Here is a 22,706-nt window from a genome sequence, read left to right as displayed (position 1 = left end):
CGCTTCTCCCCACCGGGAACCACACGGGTTTCCCCTGAAATGCACGGGGTCACGCCTCAGGCCCTGTCGCTGAGCGCCCCTCGGCCATGCGAACCTCCTCGGCCGGCAGCACGACGGCTGCCCACGCAGATGCGGCACCGAGAGTGATGGCCAGTGCCCCGCGAGCAGCCCGTCCCCGCGGGCGCGGGAAGACGCCAGGCGCGTGAGGCGGGGCCGCGCCCGGGCGCCCCCAGCAGCGCGCCCCGCCCCCGTTGCTAAGGAAGTGAGGTCACCAGCATGGCGGCTCGGGGCCGGGGCGGCTGAGGTGCCGATCTGAGGGGGGGAATCCGCGTCCATCCTTCCTGGGAGCGGCGGCGGCAGTTCTGCCTGTCTCGCTAATATCGAGTGGCGGGACCAGAGCCGCGATGGCGGTGGGAGCTGTAGAGCTGTGAGGCGACAGAGCGCGAGCTGGCAGGCCGGGCATAGTGACAGAACCGGGCCGCGAACGAACCGAGCGGCCGCCATGGAGCTGAGGGTTGGGAACCGGTACCGGCTGGGCCGAAAGATCGGGAGCGGCTCCTTCGGGGACATCTACCTCGGTAAGGCGGGCGGCTCGCCGGGGCCCTTCCCGGCGGGCCCCTGGAGAGCGCTGGGGCCGGGCCGCGCTGGCCGCCGCTCGCTGTCGGGCCCGCTCTCAGCCCCGGCAAGGCCGGCCTGGCGGCGCCCGCGGAACCTCGGCTCACCCCGGCGGGGCCCAGGCTGCGCTGCTGCCCCGAAACACCCTCCGGTACGGAGTACCTCGCCAGGGGGGCCCTGCAACATCAATTTAGTATTTCCTTGACATCATGTCCTAATTTGGACAGTGGGGAAATCGGGAATTCTGGCTTGTTTAGCTGCCTCTTCCCGTTGTTGCTTGTGACCTTGGGCACCGTTAATCTTCTCGTCTGTAAAACAGGAATAAGGGTATAAATCTCCTCATTTGGGGGGGGGGGGGGAGGAAAAAAACGAACAAAGCAAACTACCACGTTAAGAAAAATGTTTTGGGAAATAAACCTGTGCAGCAGGGTTTAATATTACAGCAGTGGACTAGGAAAAATAGCTGTCACAGGAATCTTTGTTTCTTCTCCGAGGCCTAAAAAAAACAGAAAACTATGGATGACTGGGTTGCAGTTGAAAAACCCCTCAGATCCTTCAAGGAATCATCATAGTTTGGCTATCCTGTTGCTTGGACGTTGCCCCGATGTCTTACTGCATATACCTTATTCTCCTACCGTGATTTCTGTACAACTGTAAAATTTGCAGGATTGGCATTGTCTTGCCTGTCGGCTTGTGTAGCTCTGTCATAATGCCTCCACGGCTTATGGTTATGACAAGCAGTGGTGGGTATGACAGGCTTTGACAGCAGGTATTTCTAAAATACTCGATATATTCTGCAAACTCTCAAACCATAAGGAATGGGTTAAATCCAGAGAAATACGAGTTTTATGACCTGCCACATAGAAATGAGTACTCTGCTTTTGAAAATTGTGGCAACTTATGAAAAACAAGTCAGAAAGGGGGAAGAGGTGGAACTTGCAGGGGCTAAGGTAGGTTAACTGCAAATGTCTGGAGGGTAAAACCGACCTCACTAGCTAACGCGTATGTTATGTTTGGCAGTGTAGGCAGTATGAGAGGTTCTTCCAGTGCACAGCTGGCATTCCAAAATAATTTGTTAGCTAAAGCTGCTTGTTTACAGATAGTGAAATACTGGTTGTCTGTAATATAGATCATATGCGTGATGAAAAATCCATGCTTCTAGCTGAAGGTGTGTGGTTGTCTAGAGGCAGAGAACATGATTCCTTCTCTCTGCAATGCTTGCATAAAAGATTGAAGGCTGTTGTGGGAAAGGTGGTGGCAAAGCTTGTGCAAAAATCCTTACTAGCTACCGTTGGGATTTTGGGTGGAGACTAAGACAGCAGTTAAAATCTGAAGAATCTTAGATGATGTGAGAAACTCCTACTTCAGCATTTGACTACTGCTCTGGTAAGTCTGTTTATATTATAGTATAAATTCAAAGCGTAAGTAAATTGAACGTTTTTTTATTTGTCACTTTTATCTTTGCGTGTGTACAGGCCACACCAAAAGTCGCACAGGAAATATTTCTCTGTGTGTTAGTACTACTGCCATGCTGCGTTTTGCACAAGGCTTCCTTATCCTTCGTTTCTGACCTCTTTTTATCTCTAAGTAGCCAGGTTGATTTACTTTTAGGGCTTGCTGCAAATGTCATGCCTGAGCCAGTAGCTAGCAGAGAATTTTAAGCCTGGAAGATCCAGCTAATGGCATGAGTTTCTTTTTCCATGGGAAATTACTGTCTGTCAAGAACTGAAGCCTTTTGTAGAGGCCCATTTGGTTTGCCTACCATTATATGGTAAAACAGAGGTGTTCAAAAATCTATGGTTTTCCTGGTAATGAAATGTTGGTGTGTTTTTTTTTTTAAATAAACAGTTTCTGCTTGGTTGTTCGGACTGTACGGTAGGACATAGGTGCCTTGAAGTAACTTAAAATTCTTAAGTACACGTGCCTTCTGATAGACCTTAGTGAATCTGTAGATTAATTCAGTGTAGATTTCCAGCTCAGTTTTATGCTTTGAAAGGGAAGATGTAATTATTTTTCCCTGTTTCCGGTCCCCCTATTTTTGTTTTTTTTTTTAATGCAGCTAGTAGGGTGTTGAAGATGTTTCAGAGTAGGGGGAGTGGACTTTCAGTCAGTCACTCAGTTCGTTGGAATATGGAGCCAGTGACTCTCATTGTTACTAACATAGCTCTTTCTTATTCTTTCTTATTCTCCTCCTACCTCTTTCTTTTTGTCCTCATACCATCTTCTGGAATTTTGAATGGCTCCAGCTTTGCTTGCTTAGAATGGCAGGGTCTGTGGGGCAGGATTCTGAAATGTAAGTCGATATTGTAAATAAAGGAGTGTGTACAACTTAAAAAAAAAATTTAAAAAAGAATAAAATTTAGGAATTTAGTGTAGCTACATCTTTTGAAGTTACCCTCCAGAGGAAGATACAAAATAAATGGATTCCCGGGTATTCTGAATACTGTATAAGATGGACAAGGGCAGGGATCAGAGTATTTGTTTTGTTGCTCAGTCCATGAGTTCAAATAGATATGAGTCACAAAGGCGTTGCAGCTCGTGTGTTTTCATTATTTTTGCATTATGTATATTTTTCTCTTAAGAATGAATTCTAGGTTGTAAACTAACCAAATAATTTTCAAGGCTTTCCTTACAGTAGAGGATTTTGCAGTTTAAAATAAATTACTTTCACAACTCTCAACTCTTTTTCACTTACAAAAGGTGACTTCTCATTATACTGCTTGTTACTACTTTTTAATTAAATTTAATATATCTAATTTAATTCCTCTCGTAGTACTGCTTCTTGCTACGTCTCGAATATTAGTATGTTTTCCTTAAAGGAAGCTAAGCTTTTGGTGGCTACAGAGTTATTTTAGAAATTTTGTCCCAAGGTTTAAGTGGGGACAGAAGTCCCTATTTGGGGACAAGGACTGGATTGCTTGGAAGAATGATTTGTAATTTCGTTCCCCTCTCATCAGTTTTGCTGGACTAAAATATTTTAATTTCATTCTTTTAATATGAAATCTCTTGTCTTGAAGGGGAGGGTTTATACAAAAGTGGAGTTTAGACTAAGGATCTTGGCTATCTTAGGTGATAAAGGCTTATTGGGAAGAATAACTATCCCAAGAAACGACCTGCTCGGTTGAGACCATGTTCTGCATGCACACAAAAAGTCATAAGACATTTTATTAACTGGGGGCAGAAAGCAGCGTAATCTTGCATGAACTCACAGATAATTCCATGCACTCTTAGTTCCAGTTCCTTGTGAAGAGTTGTGCCCATTTTGAGGTGTGGGGCATTAGCCTGACTTTGTTAGGCTTGGTTAGCCTGACTTTATAGACAAGGCTGTAAAGCACTGAAGTAGCTCCTTAACCTCAGAAACAAGATTTTGCAGTTATAGTAGTTAAGTGAATACAGTAGTTCAGTACTCTGTAATAGTCAAAGAAACATATGTGGAAAAAACAGGAAAGCAGGAAAAAAATTGTAATTGTGCACCTCTGTCAGGTGCTTTGTGTGACTCAAGGGCATTAACAGAGCTGGAAAAGGTACAGATCAGTGAAATGAATAATTACGGGTAATTAAAAATTACTTCTGTACAATAAACAAGAAGAGTTTTTGAACTTTGAAAAGAGTAAAGGGAAAGCGAGGTAGGGTAGAAGTCTATGAAATCTTGAACATCGTGCAGAAAGCGAGTACAGACTTAGTTTCCTGTTTCTTTCCAAACAAAAACTAGCAGACCTCAAGCTAAGCTTTTAAGAGTGGGGATCAGAACAAACAGCAGGTGATGTACTTCACGTGATCCTAAACCATGAGGCAACGCAGAAGAAACCCGAATTCTGGAAGTAGAGAGGCTCACTAATATGTCTAAAAAGTATCACACGTCTCCTTTAGCCAAATCCTGCTTCCTAAGTTGCTTGGCTGTGAGAGCATGTATTTTCTTGACACAGCGGGTTTTTTTAAGAATGTCACTTTTACCCTATGTATGTTTAAACTTTGAAAGTGAACAGGTAAGCCAATTTCTTGGTCACCTGAATGCTGAAACAAGAATTTAATTATATTTTTTAAATGTTTTTTTGAGAGGACTGTATGTAATTCTGTATTCCGGATAATCTGCCTCCCAGTTGGATAGAATCATAAGGTCAGAATACGTCTGGAGTATATTGAGATTTAGGGAAGTTGTAGTCTGTTTCCAAGGCATAAGAGGAGGTGATCTGAATTACTAGCATTTCTTAGGTTGGCAGGATTACATGCCACACCTGTAAACATTCATCCTGAGCACTTCCACAGCAAACTAGAAGTGGAAAGGTGCCCTTCAGAAGATGCATGGGTTTTTTTTTTTTGGAAAGGGATAGCAACAGTTTTGGCTTCCTGTGTGACAAGGTCTAATATTGTCCTTTAAACTTCTAGTCTGTTAGAAAGAATTTGTAAGACTTCAGAAGAATTTTTAGGCAATCATGGCTGAAAGTACTTCGTAATCTCTGGGTGTTTGCCATTGAGAAGTAGTTTGTTGATACTTGTTTTATTTCAGTCTTGACAAAGGAAATGCATCTCCAAAATGTGATGACCAATGTTTTCAATTATTCTGGTTTTAGGAACTGATATTGCTGCTGGAGAGGAGGTTGCAATTAAGTTGGAATGTGTGAAAACCAAACATCCTCAGCTCCACATCGAGAGTAAAATCTACAAAATGATGCAGGGTGGAGGCAAGCAAATTATTTTCCTTCTGAGATTTTACTGGTTTTATGTCTTTGATGTATGTGTGACCTGTAAGTGTTTAATGGTTATGATCTCTTTTGACATAAAAGGAGAAAGGGAAAAGGTGGCAGGGTAGGTGAAGAGCAGTACCTCAGCTCTTCTACAAGGGATGTAGAGGAGCAGTTCTTAATCCATGGCTACCAGACTTCGTGGTAACCACTAAGTTCTTCCCAGTGTTGCTCATGGTCCCAGAATATTAAAATGTGAAAACCTCAAGCAATATATGGAACAAAGTTTGGTCCCGTACAACCAATTGGCAGTACACTGATTGACTTTTGTTTTTCATGGGTCAGTGAAAGACGATAATCACTGTTCTGGAGTGTTTAACCTGACTGCTTATTATAGTAGCACAATTCTAAATTTAGTAAACTCAGGTTACTTTTTATTATATATGTTAGTATTCTTCTGTGAGTTAAAAATATTTCCTTCCTATGGGAATTCTAAAGATAAGATGGCATTATTAGAGAACAGGAGTAGCACAGCTTTGTAGCTACTGCATGGTTCTCTGCTAGGATAACTCACTCATGTATTCTGGAATTCTGGAAATCTAAGATTCCCATGCAGTGCTGGGGCATAAACTTAGTTAAGTTTTGCTTTTATTTCATAGTCCCTTGAATTCTTCCTAAATGAGGCTATACTTTACATAAAGACTATATTCCACACTGTATCTGAAATGCAGATGCATTCTCAAATGCAAAAATCATACATCTAGAAATGGATGATAATGCATAATTTGCATTTAGTTACTTTTTAATTCCTGCCTCATTCGATTGCTGCCTGCGTGTAACCTGAAGAGTCTTCGTAGAGTTAAATGCTTCCTTTATGGGCTTACTAAGGCCACGATGGCGGGTTCTTTCTGAGGGGGAATGCTACGGAGGCATGGGGCAGAAGGTTAAGTTTCCACCTGAATAAGGATTTCTCTGTGAAGGGAATTCAGGAAAAAATAATGCATATCAAGTAGAGTTAAGAGTTTAAAATGGGCAAATTATGCCATTTCACTTCCAAAATGCATAAAATTAACTCGAAGTCAAGGCATTTGAGATTCCGAATAAGGCTACTTACATACAGGTTTAATTCAAAATATTTGAGCAATTCTGCAGTTTTGTGTGAAATAACATTCCTGAGTTTCTCCAAAAAGCAGGGCTAGTTTCAGCACTTTCAAGCTGATTGTATAATGTGTCTCATAAACAGCTCTACTTTGGTAGAGATTCACCAAACAGCAAATAGACCAGAACAGGAAGAAAGATGAGTGCGAAGTAAGGGTCATAAATCATTGCAAATTGAAATGGGAGAGAGATGTATTTTATGGTGATCTTGTAGGTTTTGAAATGAAGAAGTTAATTTCTAAGGCCTTCTTCAGTAATAATATTTGGTGGTTTGTCAGTGTCTTCATTTTCAGACTTCCAGTTTGCTCCTTATTGCCATCTTGGAGACTACATGAGTATTAATACTTGTAAAATGCTTAAGGTTCAAATCCAGCAAAAAACACTAAATACATTCAAGCTACAAGCCAAGCACAAAGTTTGGGAGGTTTCTGGGGAGGAGGAAAAAGCCTATTTTTAGACCTCTGTTGCTGTAATTTTATATTGGTTCTGCAGTGAAATGATCAAATTTTTCATTTCGGAATGGCTGAAGGTTGCATAAAATATTAAGCTTCCCTGTGAGTGCAAACATCACAGTCGTGACCCTCTTAGAATTCATCTTAGGAGCCTTGAAGATTTGTGTATAAATCAAATTGTTATACTGAATAAACTGTTTCGTTTTTTCTAGTGGGCATTCCCACAATTAAGTGGTGTGGAGCTGAAGGGGACTACAATGTAATGGTGATGGAGCTGTTGGGACCGAGTCTTGAAGATCTCTTCAATTTTTGTTCAAGGAAATTTAGTCTCAAGACAGTCCTATTACTCGCTGACCAAATGGTAGGAAACTGCTTTGTTGGTCTTGACAGTGCAGTATGTTGGAATATTAAAATTTCTTGAGAGATCAGAACCAAGTACGTTGTTTCTGTAATGTAGAGGTGAATAGGCCTGTATCAATAAAGAAAAGACTCAAAATCGGTTTTGTTTCTCTTAAATACAAAGTGCCCTATCAAAAATTATTGCAAAGTCTAAATTGATTTTTAAAAACCAGACTTGCGCTGTTTGCAAATTAGCTGTTGTGCTGCTCAAAGACAAAAGAAATTCTCCCAAGAAAGTTTTTGTAAACAGATGTAAAATAGACACAGGGAAAGAGCTGGAGAGGTTTATGTATTGTCTTCCAAATTATGTTCTCTTTAATGCCCTTACATTTTACAGTAAAAAGTTTCATTACCTCTTTTATCGTTAAGACAGTGTTGCTGGTGTTTTTATAAGGAAAAAAGTGTATGCCTAGTCTCTCTCAAATGATTATTTTTTTCCTCTATATCTAGATTAGTCGAATTGAATACATTCACTCTAAGAACTTCATCCACCGAGATGTGAAGCCAGACAACTTCTTAATGGGCCTTGGGAAGAAAGGCAACCTTGTCTACATAATAGACTTTGGATTAGCAAAGAAATATCGAGACGCTCGAACTCACCAACATATTCCATATCGTGAAAATAAAAACTTAACAGGAACTGCCCGTTACGCATCCATCAACACTCATCTTGGAATCGGTGAGCTGGGGAGAGCAATAAATAGAAACTTTAAAAGTGTCGATGCACAAAATTTTAGTACAAGTAGATATTGCTTTAATGAGGCATAGAAGATGGTCCTTATTTATGGCACTTAACAGTGCAGTGTGCTTGGCTTCTTATCTCTTGATTGGGTGGGATTTCATCAGATTGTAATTCTCAGGAATCAGCACATTGTTTATTAATTGCAAGGATGATAGGCTTTTTCTTGTACTGGATGAGTTTATCGTGGGCATAGTAACTCTCAGCTATCTCTTGTTTTTCAAAGGGTTTTTATGACAGTCTTGTTGCACAGTCTTTTTGTTTTTCCAGTAGAAAATGAAACCTAATGAGTCCACTTTTTTATACTGTTGTAGAGCAATCTCGCAGAGATGACTTGGAGTCCTTGGGCTATGTACTGATGTATTTTAACCTGGGCTCCCTCCCCTGGCAGGGACTGAAAGCAGCAACAAAGAGGCAGAAATACGAACGTATCAGTGAAAAGAAAATGTCTACACCCATTGAGGTTTTGTGTAAAGGATATCCTTGTAAGTTACTTTTCTGCAGCACGAGGCCTAACATGTTCATATTTTAGTGGGATTTCTTTTTGCTTTACACTGAATTCTACCAGTCTTTTTTACTTCTCTCTCTATATCTATCTATCTCTATCTCTCTCTCTTTTTTCTCTCTTTTTTTTTTTTTCTCTTTTTTTTTTTTTCTAAATTTCCACAACCCTGCCCATGATTGGGCATCTCTGTGATAAAGATACTGTGCTTTTAAGACTGGGATCTTTCTGTTCATAGACCATTTGTAATTCTACTTTGTCTTAACTATTAGTAAACAATCATTGAGGTGCCCTCAATTCAAAGGGTAGCTTAGTACATCTGATTTGCACTGTATTGTGTGTGCATGTGTTGGCATTGGTTGGATAACTCTTGACAGCAAATAGCATTTTGAGAAACTACCCATTTCTTCATATGTGTGGATACTGTTTCTTGAATTAATTAGATTGCATAGTCAGATGCACCTATTGCAGTTGTTTCACTTGAGAATTGTCATTCCAGGTTCACGTAGTTTGGTCTGCTGATGGTCAGCATCTGTGAGAGGTGTAAGAAACCCTCCTATATCCTAGCATCGTGCTTCAAACCTTTTCTGTTTCTCAGTTTGGTATTTACGCCACAGTAATAATGAGGTGGTTTTGAGCCCTGCAAAATGGTACTTAAATCAATTTTAAAACTTGTTAATGTTAGCTGCCATCAGGGAATATTTCTGATCTTTCACAAAGAGTGCTGTCTCTATTCTGTCCACACTCTTGGCTTCAGCAGCCAGGTATGGTAATGAGAACTATGGTTTCTGTTAGGGTTGTGTGAAAACTTACTGTCTTTGATCTGTTTCAGCTGTCCCTTCATAGGTGTTCCTTTAGGTTCATTAACTGTGTTTTTTCTCTGGGGTTAACAGGCAGGAAAGACTAATTAACTTTTCTTGTGCTCTTTGTTAGAAATTCTTTCATAACATAAATTACTAATACATCATTTCAGCCGGAAAGACTTGAACTTAAAATCTGGTATTTTGATACTGCTGCTTTCTCTGGGGCATTGAATTCACAACAATATTCTTTTTTTTGCTGTGTAACTAATATTTCATGAGCCACATAAAAACAGGTGTTCAGACTAGTCTGAAAATTTGAAATTGTAGCATGACTTACATGGGAAATTGATAGTGGTCCCCTAGTTTTTGTGTGTTTTGTGAGGCAGCGGACATGAATCTTCATGTGACTTAACAACAAAGAGATGCTATTCCATGTCCTGCAAGGAATTGCGTTTAAGTATATTCAAAGGAAAGAAAGGTAAAAAACCCTTTTCTTTGTGGAACTGTAGTTTTAAACCTCTCCTCTTCCACACACATGCACCCCCAGCCTGCTGGTTAAGGAACTCTTAATATTATAGATCCTCTCTGCTGTTGGCAAATGAGATCTTTGATGTCTGTGATAGACAAGAAATTTCCCATTCAGGGTTGACTTGTTAGATGGGCTACAATGTTGCCTTCCGTAGATTTCTAGTATTAGCTCATTATTTTTTTTTGTTATGTTTAGGACATTTGCTGTTGGGCTTAAGGTTGGGTTTGGGGTTTTTTTGTGATTCAGAATTACAAAAAGCAAATGTGAAGCTGAAGGGAAAAAACTGGCTTTCTTCTATTACAGCTGAATTTGCCACATACTTGAATTTCTGCCGTTCTTTGCGTTTTGATGACAAACCGGACTATTCCTATCTAAGGCAATTATTCAGAAACCTCTTCCACCGACAAGGGTTCTCCTATGACTATGTGTTTGACTGGAACATGCTGAAATTTGTGAGTAGCTGATGTAGCTCTCTAAATTTATTTATTTTTTCTGTGGGGTTTTTTTATATATATATTGTCAGTTTTGAGCATCTTAACTGATACTGTAAGACTCTTTTTCCTCCTCAAAGCTCTGTTGTCTAGAAAAAAAGATCATGAAATGAGGAAAAGCAGGAGATATAGGAGCCATGAGGTGGATGTTGAATGATAGCTAAGTTGAAGTTACGGGGTTTTAAATGTGTAAGGCTTCTGAGATACTTTCTTCAGGGCAATCACCAGGCTAGGTTGCAAAATTACCATTTGGTCCCACCTTGATCTTCAGCACAGGTCATTTGCAACTGTTGAGGAGGTGTCCAGCTGCCATAACGTTATATGTGTACATTAGCATTTTGAAGACTGTCCCAGCAGCTGCATGAACAAAGTTTATGGCAGTTCCCTAGAAATTTTGTCAAAAGTCATGCCCTAGCAAATTTCAATTCATGGGTTGTCCAGTTCTTTATTTTCAGTATTTTTATCCAAATATGTAGTTGTAAGCTCAGTAATCCCCCAAGTTGTTCACTAGCCTTGACCCGTAGGGTGCAAGCAGAGCGGCTGAAGATGCTGAACGTGAAAGGCGAGAACGAGAAGAAAGATTGAGACATACACGAAATCCAGCTATGCGTGGATTACCCTCCACTGCTTCTGGCAGGCTGAGAGGAACACAAGATGTAGCTCCTCCTACTCCTCTTACCCCAACCTCACATGCTGGTAAGCAAGCAGATACCTGGATAGATGCACCTTGTAGACTACTCTAATTTTGCAGTTTGTTCCTGGTCATTGGAAATTCAAAATTAGAATTTGAATACCTGAGTGGTATTTGTCTCTGGTAAGGGTTTGGGGGTTTTGTTTGTTTTTTCTCCCCCTTGTTTATCAGTAGATTGAAAGTAATTGGATATACTCATTACCTGCCGATTGCTACTTAGATTTCTGTGAATGTAAAGCAAAGGCCTTGATTTTGCTTGTTTGACTCTGTGGAAGTTTAATATGCAAACACTGAGAATACAGTTTTTCCAGTGACCACGTTGTAATCCCATTTCTCATTATGAGAATGTAATGTGTCTTTTCTCACAGCCAATACCTCTCCTCGGCCAGTATCTGGTATGGAACGAGAAAGGAAAGTGAGTATGAGATTGCATCGTGGTGCCCCAGTAAATATCTCATCATCTGACTTAACAGGCCGACAAGATACCTCTCGCATGTCAACTTCGCAGGTAAAAAAGATTTCTGTGTAATGGAAAATGAGGGTGATTTGATAAAGTTAATTTGCCAAAAGAACATATCAGCTAATTGATTTGATTTCATACTGGTTTTGCAGATGATGTTGACTTGTATAAATACTTGATGTTTTAACTGAATGTTAACAGTTAAAACAGTGATGTAGCTGTAGACTACTGTAAAGAAAAAAAAAATTTTTCACTTTGGCAGCAATAAGCAGAAAAGGCTCAAAGTAATACAGAGTCATTGGTGTATGAGGTGATGCACAATCCTAGAGATACAGCATTTTAACCTACAATTACGGTGTTTAGCCCCTCTGCTCATTGGATTTCTTGTATTTGTTATCAATGAGGAAGCAAGAGTAAGTTAGAGGCAGTTATGAGTCATGTTTCCAAATCAACAGAGCAGAGAATGTGGGTGCAGAATAGACAAGGAATAGTTGGTGAAGAACCAAAAACTGTAAAAGTGAAGAAATGCTGTAGTGCAGTACTGTAATTCAGAGCAGATAAGAAGCCACGTATGTGGATGATGGATAGGCCGCAGAAGGCTCATTTGAAGAGGACGGCAGTAGGAGGAATGACAGAGTGTGATTCATAGCCACAGTCAGCACTGAAATTATCCTCATTGGTTACAGCGACTTAACAAAGATTTTAGGAATGTTTCTTTTAAAGACTGACAGACAATGTTTAAATACATTTTTAACTCTTTAAGCTATAGCTGAAACATCCGTTTTTCAGGGTATTCACACAGACTTGTCATAAGTAGTGTGTGGCCTGGCTCTGTACAGCTTGCCTTCAGTCTTACCTGCAGAATGGGGAGTCATCTGTACTGTAGGTATACTGCAACATTACTGGGAGAGCAGTCTGTTCTGAGGACTGGTGCAGTCACCTAGGGGTTTCTCCATCACACTTCAATGCTGTGCTGGAGTTAACTGCATAATTTTTGCTGTGGACTCATTTTATTTCTCATTGATGGAGGATATTGATAAAAATTAAATCGGTTCCTTTTGGCTTCATCATTTGATTGGCAAAATTAATTATTTGGGATAGTATGTGTTCTTACACATGACGTCTTGCTGCTAGAGGGAGTGCATTTTTAGATGGAAGCCAGGTGGGTATCTGTAATGAAGACTGAGGGTGAAATGGAGAAACAATTCTGCTGTAACAAAAGTGAAGTGGGATTTTTTGGGTTGGTTTTCAGCTGAATGAATTGTTTCACCATATAGCTGCATAAATGTTTGTCCTTCCACAATGGATGAACAGTTCGGGCACAGAAATGACTGAACGGGAGTAGGAGGCCGGTGAGGTTTTCTGTGTTGGCTTTGGTGGCAGTTTTTGCCAGTTTAAATTGTTCACTGAAGTACAATTCTTGCCACCAGAAATTCTCGTGTTGAAGTATTTTACGGCTGAAGTTTGTAAATGGTATGAAAACTAAGAGAGTAGAACTGCACATAGTTACGCATCTTGTAAATATGCATAAACCCCTGATAGAAGGATGTAAAGAAGGTGCAGCCAGACTCTTCTCAGTGATACCCAGTGAATGGACAATGGACAGTGGGCAGAAATTAAAATACAAGAAATTCCATTTAGACATAAGAAAAACCATTATTACACTGAAGGTGGGCAAGGACTGGAACAGAACCTAAGAGGTTGTGGAGTCTCCCTCTTCTGAGTTACTCAGAACACAATTGGACATTGTCCTGAGTGGCCTGCTCTAGTTGACTGTGCTTTGGGTGGTGGGATTGGACTAGATGATCTCCAGGAGCCCCTCACGACCTCAGCTGTTCTGTGAGGCTGTGACACAGAGTTCCCCCTGAACGTTTACTCAATTGTAGAGATGGTTTCTGTGTAAAGTGTGTGTGCCCAGTATTTGTCTCTGGCATTCTGAGCAAATCACAGATACTTTGTGTCTGTGGCCAGTCAGATAAATAATTAATGTAAGTAACAGAAATAAGTGCAGTGGTGTTACTTGACTGTGTTAGGAGAGAGTACGTATTTTTTTGCTGTATTACTGACTTGGTGCTCAGCGTGCACATACACTTTCCTAAACATTGTAAAGTATGAGTAATCCAGGTGGGTTTGCACATACATTTTGGTTCTGCCTAACTTGTAAAATGGGAATACTCTGAGATTGTGTAGGACTGCAGGGTTTTTTGAGGAGTCTTTGAATACCCAGATACATAATTTGTGGTACGAGCCAACAGTACAGTCTGGCTTAATGGCGCATTTCCATACCTGCCCTTTTTAACACTGTGGTGCAAGCATGAGATCAGATCACTCTGTTGACTTCTTTACCATCCCGACAGCAGCCTAATCGGGATCTTCTCGTGAGTTCATTAATCAATCATTCATTGTCTGTTGTCTTCGTTTAGTTCTTATCCAGGCAGTGAATCGCTGCTGGTCTCCTCTCATGGTGACTGAATAACAGTGTGCGATTGTAGTACAATTTAAACACCTTCCCATGGGCCTCGGATTTGGAAGGCAAGAGGGATCTACTTAGACTTTACTTTATAACACTTGCCCTTGGGCTCGTTAGAGAAAATTTGCTTTTCATTTTCCCAGTTCTTGCTTACTCCATAGCAGGCAAGATGGCTCAAATTGTTGCAAGTTTTCATAGCTTGTGCTCTTACCGTCTTCATAATGTTGAAGTAATTCTTCCATAATCACAATGCATCCTTAGATGTTGACCAGGTTACCGATTAAAGTCATGGTCCCGTTGTCTTTATACCTTGTTCTTAGTCAAGAAAACCTCAAGTATCCAGGTCACGTGGCAAGGTTATTAAGGAGAATTTTGATTGGCTAAGTGTAAGACTATAGAAAATCATCTATACCGCTTACCAGGAGAACAGTAAAGAACAGCTTACCAGGAGAACAGTAAAGAACAGCAGCTGTTTGTCCGTTCTTGTTCCAAGTGTGTTAGTTTCCTTTGTAAGTCTTAAGTAAACATGCCACTGCTGTTCCTGTTTCAGGAAGTGCTTAGACCATACTCCTGGTAGAAAGCAAAGTTTGCTATGCGGATCTACTGATGTCTTATGTTAAGGACTACATTTTTTATTTATAACTTGATAAATCGGTTTTGTTATTTTATTTGGATGCATTTGTTTGCTAAGGCAATGCTGCATCTGCAATCCCCACCTTCCGTCATCTAGAGGAAGGGCTACTGCCTGTTGAACTCTGGGCAATGGAGATTTGCAGAAGTTACTCAAAGAAATAATGAAAGCTGCTTACTTCTAGGTAGAGTTCTTAAAGATGACTCCGCATTTTTATCTTTTTTTAAAAAATGAGTTCTGATTAGTTCGATCTGAAAGTGAAAACTAAGGCTGGGAATGTAGCTAATATGAATGAAAATTCTCTTATGCAAAGTATGTTCCTCCCAGAGAAATTTAACACTCAGAGAAATGGTAATTGGTAAGGATAGCAAAGTAAGTGTCATGTATATTCCCCACCTCCAAGGTATTGTCCATGCAGTACCTAAATTATTATCATTAGAAAGACTAGTGCTTTGTAACACTAAGTAATGAGGGTTCATTGGAGTAATAGCTAGCACGTCTTCAAAATGGTTCATGAAACTTCAGTGTTTATAAGGAAATTATGTAAATTTGATGTCACACATTATTCAGTAGTTCTCTTGATTATATGGAAGCGAATGCAACAGCTACAAACCTGCAAGTTGTGAGATGTTTGACGGTGATAAAAGTTAGTGAGAGTTGAGCAGTCAGGTAAAGCTATTCAAATAAAACGTGCATTACTGCAGTACTCCAAAGCCTGATTAGAATGATGGAGTGGAGCCCATTGTCTTGTATGTGGGAACTATATCTGTGATAAGCAATGACTGAGGAGGCATTAGGTGTAATGGTGGAGAGGTTGGTGTGATGTCATAACAAAAGGGAGTAACTTCATCCTTGAATCTATGTATGGTATAGTAATGAACAGAAATTGAGACATTATTTCATGTCATTAATGAGACAGATGCCGGAATATTATGCTTAGTTCAGTTCTCGGAATCTTAAGTTGTTGGAAAACGGTATGTAACACAGAGAAGAGGCATAAAAATTGAGCTTGGGAAAACAGGTTGTACAATGCAAGAGTTTCAAATCAGCGTTTTTCAAGTTTGTCTGAAAGGTAAGAGATCATCTTAAGTTAGTTGGTGTAGTATTTTAGAAACTGATTTTAACAGGAGCTGACATTTATGCAAAAGACATATGTGAAGAACCTGTTGCTTAACATTAAAACCACTCACATTTTAAAAAAAAGTGGAACTGAGGTCTAAGTGAAGGCAGTTAGCCACTGAAACAACTTCTTTTAGAAGTAGAACATCTGTCCCCTTTGCTTTTGCATCAAAACTGGACTCATTTCTAGGTGGTGTCTTCAGGTCTAAAGTAAGCCTAAGTTACAGGTCTCTGTGCAATGAAGAGCTGTGATCTGTGCTGGACAGAAAATCATACCAGCTGTTAGAAGATCCTTCTGCTCTTAAGGTCTGTGAGTGAATTGTTCAGTTAGTCTCCTTTACGTGGGCTTCATAAACGTTAAGAAATGTAGTAAAGGAGATCATGAGTATTCATTCCAGTAGGCACTACTTTGAATCATTCTGTCAGTCCACGTTGCACACACAGACTGCATCCTGAAAGCAATGATCATCTCAAGAGTCTAGTTACGGGTGAGTAGCCTTCATTTCCCTTCACAGAAGGTTCAATCTGACTGTTCATGATATGCAGTAAATTGTTTAATATTTTTTTTTCCTGAATGTGGCATGTTCAGCATTCAACCATCAAAGCTGTGCATAACTCCCACTGGTAATTCTCTCTGTAGTTGGAAGAAAAAATTGGAATGCTGCACAAAGAAATATTTGATTAAGACTCTTTGACAGGAGAAGTTTTTAGAAGACTGTAGCCAACAATGGCATTGAACAACTCAAGTGTTGTGCTGCTTCCCTGGAGGAAAAGCTACATACTTCCAATGCCCCTGCATTTTCCATCTCCTCATGAGCAAATCTTTCTCCATATATCTGTCTTTTAATAGGCATCATATTCTGCATTGTTCTTCTGACCCTGTCAGCTTTCTTTGAGGAATAATGATTTGTTCCTTTTACGTATCTCTTAAATTGATAGAAATGTCTTTTAGAAGTCTGAAATCAAAGCTCCTCGAAAAATATGTTTGCTACTACAGGTTTAGGTTGGATATTTGTTAGACATCTTAATATATTGGGGCAGTGGAACTGTTACAAATTGCTGTCTTTTCCCCTACCTCAGAATAGCATTCCTTTCGAACACCATGGCAAGTAGCTGCTCGTCTCCTTTCGTTGGAAGGCAGCACTGGGTGAGTGCTTCTCATTAGACACCAAAACTTTGGAAGGGGTGGGGAAAAATAATCTTTGGAAACGTCCGACTTTGCTTCTTCTCCTTACGTTATCTCATAGTTGTAACCTGTGCCTTCTGGTCAGGTGCTTGAGGGAGCTTTGGTTATTCTCTTGACTTAAAAGTAAATGTCCTTCCAAAAGCTGGAACTATTGCTGCTGTTCCACTTGGACTCTTAAGCAGAATTGACAAAAAGAGCAGCTTAAAAAGTCCCTAAAATTGTTCAAGCATCAACAATAAAATAAAATAACCAAGTCAAAATTTTAGCTTTTTGAGAATTACATGTCTTTCCAGGGATGTTCATGCAGCAATATGTCATCCATTCAAAACCAGATCTGCTTCAGAATTGTAAAACCAAAATACTTTTAGGAAGACTAAATTGACTATATTACTCAAATGAGGCTCTGTCTTGTCATGAATGGAATGTTCTACCACAGCTGTATACATTTTTCAGTGTTTATATTCTTCTCTGTTCCTTATGAGCTGTCATTTTAAAAATACTCAGATCTGTATTTTAAAAATATTCACATACTAATGAGATTAGTTTGAATATGAGCATCTTGGTGGTAGACAGGCTTTGATTTGGGTATTTAGAACTCCTTTCCACTGTTCAGTGCAGTAGAAGTTTCTGCCTTTCTGTGTGCAGCTTTTGGCTTTTTAGTCTGTTCTGCTTTTGGCAATAAGAGGTTTAATCAGGGAAATAAGTTTCAGTTGGAATCTGAACCTTAATGGCTGAAGGATGCTTTCTTAAGTATTTCAGGAGCTTCTTTGCTTTGCTTCTCATTTAAAAAGGCTGTGAGATTTTTCTGTTCCTTAATAAATTCTGTTGTATAGCTCTGTCTGCTGCCTCACTTTCTCTATAAAACTTAAGCTTGCACTAATTCTGTATCTCTAGTTGGTGAAGAATCCTGCATTCCTCTTCTGTTTTCCCCTCCTGCTTTGTGTGCTTGGCTGACTGTGCACAAGCTGCTTCATAAACAGTTTGTAACCTTAAAAAAGATCCGACTGTAAATGGCAGCTTAACACTTTAAAGTCCAATTGTTAGACTGTAATCAAAAATAAAAAATAATTAAAAAGCAAACTCAAAGCTTTGCATTGGAAAGCTTGTGTGCTGGAGACATGCACATTCGGGTCTGCTCAGGGTTGTGTCTGCGTTGGTTGGCCTTTGCTGTGTGCTTTACTATTTGTAGCTGTTTACAACTGAAATTAATACTGAATACTGATTCAACTGCTTAGACATTTCTCACTTCTTAAAATTGCAGTGATATGTGGTTATTTTTCACTTGCATGTGAAAGTATTACTGAAATAACATTGCAGTTACTGAAATGGGTCGAGCTGGAAATAATGAAGTGTCTTGCAACAACACAATGTCCCATGAAAAAAGAAAAGCCATTGAAAATAATGAAATTTTTTTGGCCCTCTTATTTGGACATTTTTCCCCCATAATTAATTATTCATCGAGTCCATTTCTAGACATAGGTAGTGTTTTCCTCTGGTTTGTTTTTTCCTCTGTGCATGTTTACGCTGTCTTGACTTTTCTTCAAAACACCCCCTATGGCTGGAAAGGTGAATTTTCCATGTTAACTTCTAATAAAGGAGGAAAATACAGGGAACTTCATGTAGCTGCAGGTGGGTGTGAAACATCGTATAGCTTGTTGGATTTTAAATTTACTCCCTTACTTTCGGCAGCCAATTATTTAAAAGTGCGTTGAGAGCCACTTGTTTGTTGACTGTAAGGATATGTGCTGATGTTGTCTTGTTTTTTGGCTTTGGTAGATTCCTGCTCGGGTAACTACCAGTGTTCTCCAGTCTGCTGTGCACCGATGAAAATTATTTTGCCATGGAGGGCAGATAATGCATGGCTGATCTCCTATGTTACCAATGGCTTTACTAGCAAAAATACCCTAAACTAGAGCGGAAACGTTACAATTGGAGTTCTCCATGTGACTTAAAAAGCACTTGGAGGAACATGGACAGACTCCAGCAGCTGCCATTACAGGACGCTTTTGCCAGAAACCCAATGACCTTAAGAGAACCCTGTGGTAACAGGGCTGGAAAAGAAAGACGGTTTACAGAGTTGACCGCCTGTTTTCGGATGGCCATTTCAGTTTTCCCTCCACAGGCGGCAGACTTTACCCCCTTTTTATTATTCTACTGTAACTATAAATCTTTTACTTGGTTTAAGAAAGTTTTTTGTATCATTTTGCTAAAATTATTGGCTTAATTCTCTGTAAGGAACTCTTGCTTTTGTCTGATTCAAAAATGTAGAATATAAACCTAAACTAAAGACAATTACTTGAAATTTCTTGTTTTAAAAAAATAGTCTGGCAGGGAACATGTAAATGAATCAAAATTATCTGACTTTATTTAAACTGTTTACTTATTTGTATGGTCCCATTCTGAGATTGTTTCCTCATGAAATTTTTAAAACTCTTAGAATTTTACTTTGCTGTTTGCTGTCTTCATTCACATTTAACTTTCTGTGTAACACAAAGGGATTTTTAGTATTCATTCTTTTTCATAAAAGAGAACTAAATACCCTGCAGAAGAGACTTTAGTAAAGAAGGTGATAATGGATTTCTTGTTTTGTAAAGAATATGAAGGACAAAGTGAAAGACTGGCATCTGAGGGATTTAGAATTTGAAAGCTTGTCTTATCTCTCTGCTTAGTTTGGGTAAATGGATAGTTTCAAACATTGTTTTTATTGGTAAAATTGTATTTCCTGCACTCTGAGGCTGGTTAGCTTGGAGGGCATTGCAAGTGGAAAATACACATTACTACTGAGTCTTCAGTGAATTTGAGTGTTTCATCCAGCATCTATGTTTAAAAATAAGTAAGTTGATTCAGGCCTTCTGTTTCATGCCACGACTCAAAAAAGGAATTCTTATCAAAAACAAACAAACAAAAAAAAACAAAACCCAAAAAAACCAAACCCAAACAAAACCAAATCAACCTATTCTTGCTGTGAAGTCCTGAGAATTTTCACAATTCAGGTACATACCGTATTTAATTCTTAACTATTCAACCTGAGTAGCTAGGAACGGATGACTCAATGTGCTTAGGTTGTCCAAAAAAAAACGTTGCAGGTGTTGTTAGCACCTGTTGGTTATGGAATATGGGAGATTCTTCGTATTGTTTGTTACTTTAAATGATCTCATAAAATAAAAAGTACTCAGAACTGTATCAGAAGTACTGTTTATACTAGTGTGACTGAAGTAATGGGAAGTTCCACGTTGGAAATGGAAAGTATATACAGAGATTTTGTTTGAACAGTTAGGTATTTTGAGAAATTCTTCCCTGCTTGAAAACCAAATTTTTTTTAAAGGCCTACTGGTCTTCAAAGTTTTATGAAAAGTAATTTTTATTGGTTTAGTGTCTATGAATTCTGTTTTGCCCCTCTTGAAGGTCCACATATTATTAGTCACTCTTCTTTGGATGTTTTCAGAACATTAGCTACTTGCTTGTGTGTACTCTGGGTCTGACTTGGGGAAAGCTGTGTTTGGGAAGAGTGTAGTGGAAAAGCTTACGAGTTTGATCCATGGATAAGTTTGCATAAGATAATTATTTCCTCAGTTACTATAAACTTCAGTATTTTAGGCATGTGCACTACCATTTGAACAGTTTTACACTTCACTGTGCTTTCCTTGTAAATATCTGTCGTTAATAATGTACTGTTAGAGGGACTTACAAAGGCAGCCTCTTTATTCTGTCTGTATCTGGAAAATTAGATTGCTGTGCTATACTTAAAAGTTGACTGCAGACTTCTAGAATTGTACTCACTTGTAGGCAGTTTTTGTCCTTCATAATAGTTAAATTCCATCATGTGGAAAATAGACTGTCTATATAAACCTGTGTATTGGAAACCAGTATCTCAGAGCACTTCATTTGTACTACCACTGTATTTGTGTACTTTAACAATTGTGTAAATACATTCATAATAACTTCTATTCTTCTTTGGTGTAACTTACTTACAATGAATCCTTACTCTTTACTTGGTGTAACTTTTTTTTTTCTTTTTAAGGGGTTTCTGTACCTACAAAGAGCATTGTCAGTTGCAAACATTTGAAGACATTGTCACGGTGCTAAAGCTTTCACTGAAGGATTTTGGTAGTCATGGTCAGAATGCAGCAGTTAGGGTATACAGGAAGAAAGAGAAGGCATTCATTGCTTTACTCACAGACATCATGTTCTTTTGTCTCTTTAAAGGTAAATGTTTTTGTTTGGATATTGCTTCTTTTCTAGAAGTCTTTTCTACAAATGCTTTCTCTTATCAAATAATACATTGTATTGGTAGGAAGTGTGGGAGGAGAACTGCTATTCAGACTTGATCAGTTATGGGAGCTAGGATAAAAGCAAGAAAAATACGAAGTTCTACCCACAATGCACTGTATAATAAAAGTCATGGCTTTTGCTGTGCAATTCTCAAAACTCTATTCATAATTTGAAGGCGAATGCACCTTCAGGAATCCTCTGTTTTTCTCATTAGCAGGCCTTGAAAAGTTGGAATGATATTTAATTGATCCTCACAGATTTCATTTAGAACTGGCTATGTGCTTTTATGTGTGCTGCTGTTTTACATAATATTGATGGTTGCAGAGTCCCTGAATTCTTTGTGGTACAAGTACATTGAAAACAATTGAAAATAAATCCTACGCTTTGAGAGAGATATTAAGTAAAAGCATGTAAGGAGTCCATGTTAATTCCATGTTAACATCATGAAGGAACTCAAAATCTCCCTTGAAGGGGAAGGCGTGTAGAACTCAGAGGCATCTCATCCTTCATTCTCCAGTGGGGAAAAATATTACACGCACAGCTATTTGTTGTCTTTGTTTCCCCACCTTCCAGACCTCAGAGTGGCAGCTCTTCTGTAAATCTGTCAAAGGCAACACTTTCAGCAATTGAATTTCTCAACAAGAATCTTTACAATTAATTGTAAGTAGATCATTAGCTAAAGTGTACATGTTCATTTCAAGAATATTTATTTTCTCTTTGTAAAAGAATGAAATAAAAAGGTATTTATTTTGTTCTTTAACTGTTGCTTTACAAAAGCAGCACTTCATGTGTATAAAATACTAAGTGAAAACAAACAGCGTTGCTGGGGTTTTTTAATAGTGTTGAGCCACCTGGTCAGAAATCTAGATTGTTGTGAGGAAGTGCAGTCTACCATGAACTTAATCCTACAGTAAAGTAGCTTCTAAAATTCACTGGATGAGACAGGTTAATAATAAAAAGGTTTTGCTGTTAAAGAATGCAGTGCTTCATTATTAAAAACAGTACACTTCCCTCTGGTTCATTCAGGTGACAATTATTGGCATTACATGTATATGTCTAGGTTTAAATGATGACATGAACCTGAATTATATGGACTATTTGCATCATTCAGTAGCTTTGTATCAGGAGAGTGCTCAGAGGCCTGATCTTCAGTAAGAATCTGTTTCACAGCAAAATCCTACCAACTTTATCAGGAAATGTTTGCACAGGAGTAACACTTCATGACTTTTTCTCAGAAATTGGTAGCTTTTTCCTGTTTAATCTTATTAAGATTAGTATGCTTCAGTTCTTTTGATGAAACCATTGCATGCTGCAGGCAGAGGGACAACAGAAAGTTAGATGAGAACTGTATATACAGAATGTACAAAAACACACAGTCTACAAAAATAATTTTTTATAGTGTACTTTGTTAATCTCATTTTGGGAAAATTCTTGACTCAAAATACATAGATAAGATCTAGGTCTGAGAAGTACAATTGTAATGGATTAAAAAAAAAATTGGAAAAAG

General features: G+C 39.0%; 1 protein-coding gene across 6 annotated transcripts; it reads left to right on the top strand.

Moving 5' to 3' along the window:
* Positions 1-249: 249 nt before the first annotated feature.
* CSNK1D (casein kinase 1 delta) lies at positions 250-21,608 on the top strand. Of its 6 annotated transcripts, XR_013925767.1 has the most exons (11): positions 251-578; positions 5,187-5,297; positions 7,120-7,268; positions 7,757-7,985; positions 8,360-8,530; positions 10,183-10,331; positions 10,895-11,066; positions 11,430-11,569; positions 16,822-16,888; positions 18,494-18,556; positions 18,704-20,874. XR_013925767.1 is itself a non-coding variant. In XM_080373872.1 (10 exons), exons 1-9 carry the CDS (start codon positions 503-505, stop codon positions 16,852-16,854), a joined length of 1,230 nt encoding a protein of 409 aa, XP_080229998.1. In that variant the 5' UTR covers positions 251-502; the 3' UTR covers positions 16,855-16,888; positions 18,704-20,874. The 6 variants fall into 6 exon arrangements, 5 of the variants coding, with proteins under 5 accessions (XP_080230000.1, XP_080229998.1, XP_080229997.1 ...); XM_080373872.1 differs by lacking the exon at positions 18,494-18,556; XM_080373871.1 differs by lacking the exons at positions 16,822-16,888; positions 18,494-18,556; positions 18,704-20,874 and adding an exon at positions 20,949-21,608.
* Positions 21,609-22,706: the final 1,098 nt, after the last annotated feature.

This window comes from Falco punctatus (assembly GCF_963210335.1).
Source record: "Falco punctatus genome assembly, chromosome: 1".
Classification (NCBI taxonomy): Eukaryota; Metazoa; Chordata; class Aves; order Falconiformes; family Falconidae; genus Falco; species Falco punctatus.
This window is presented reverse-complemented; position numbering and strand designations above follow the sequence as displayed.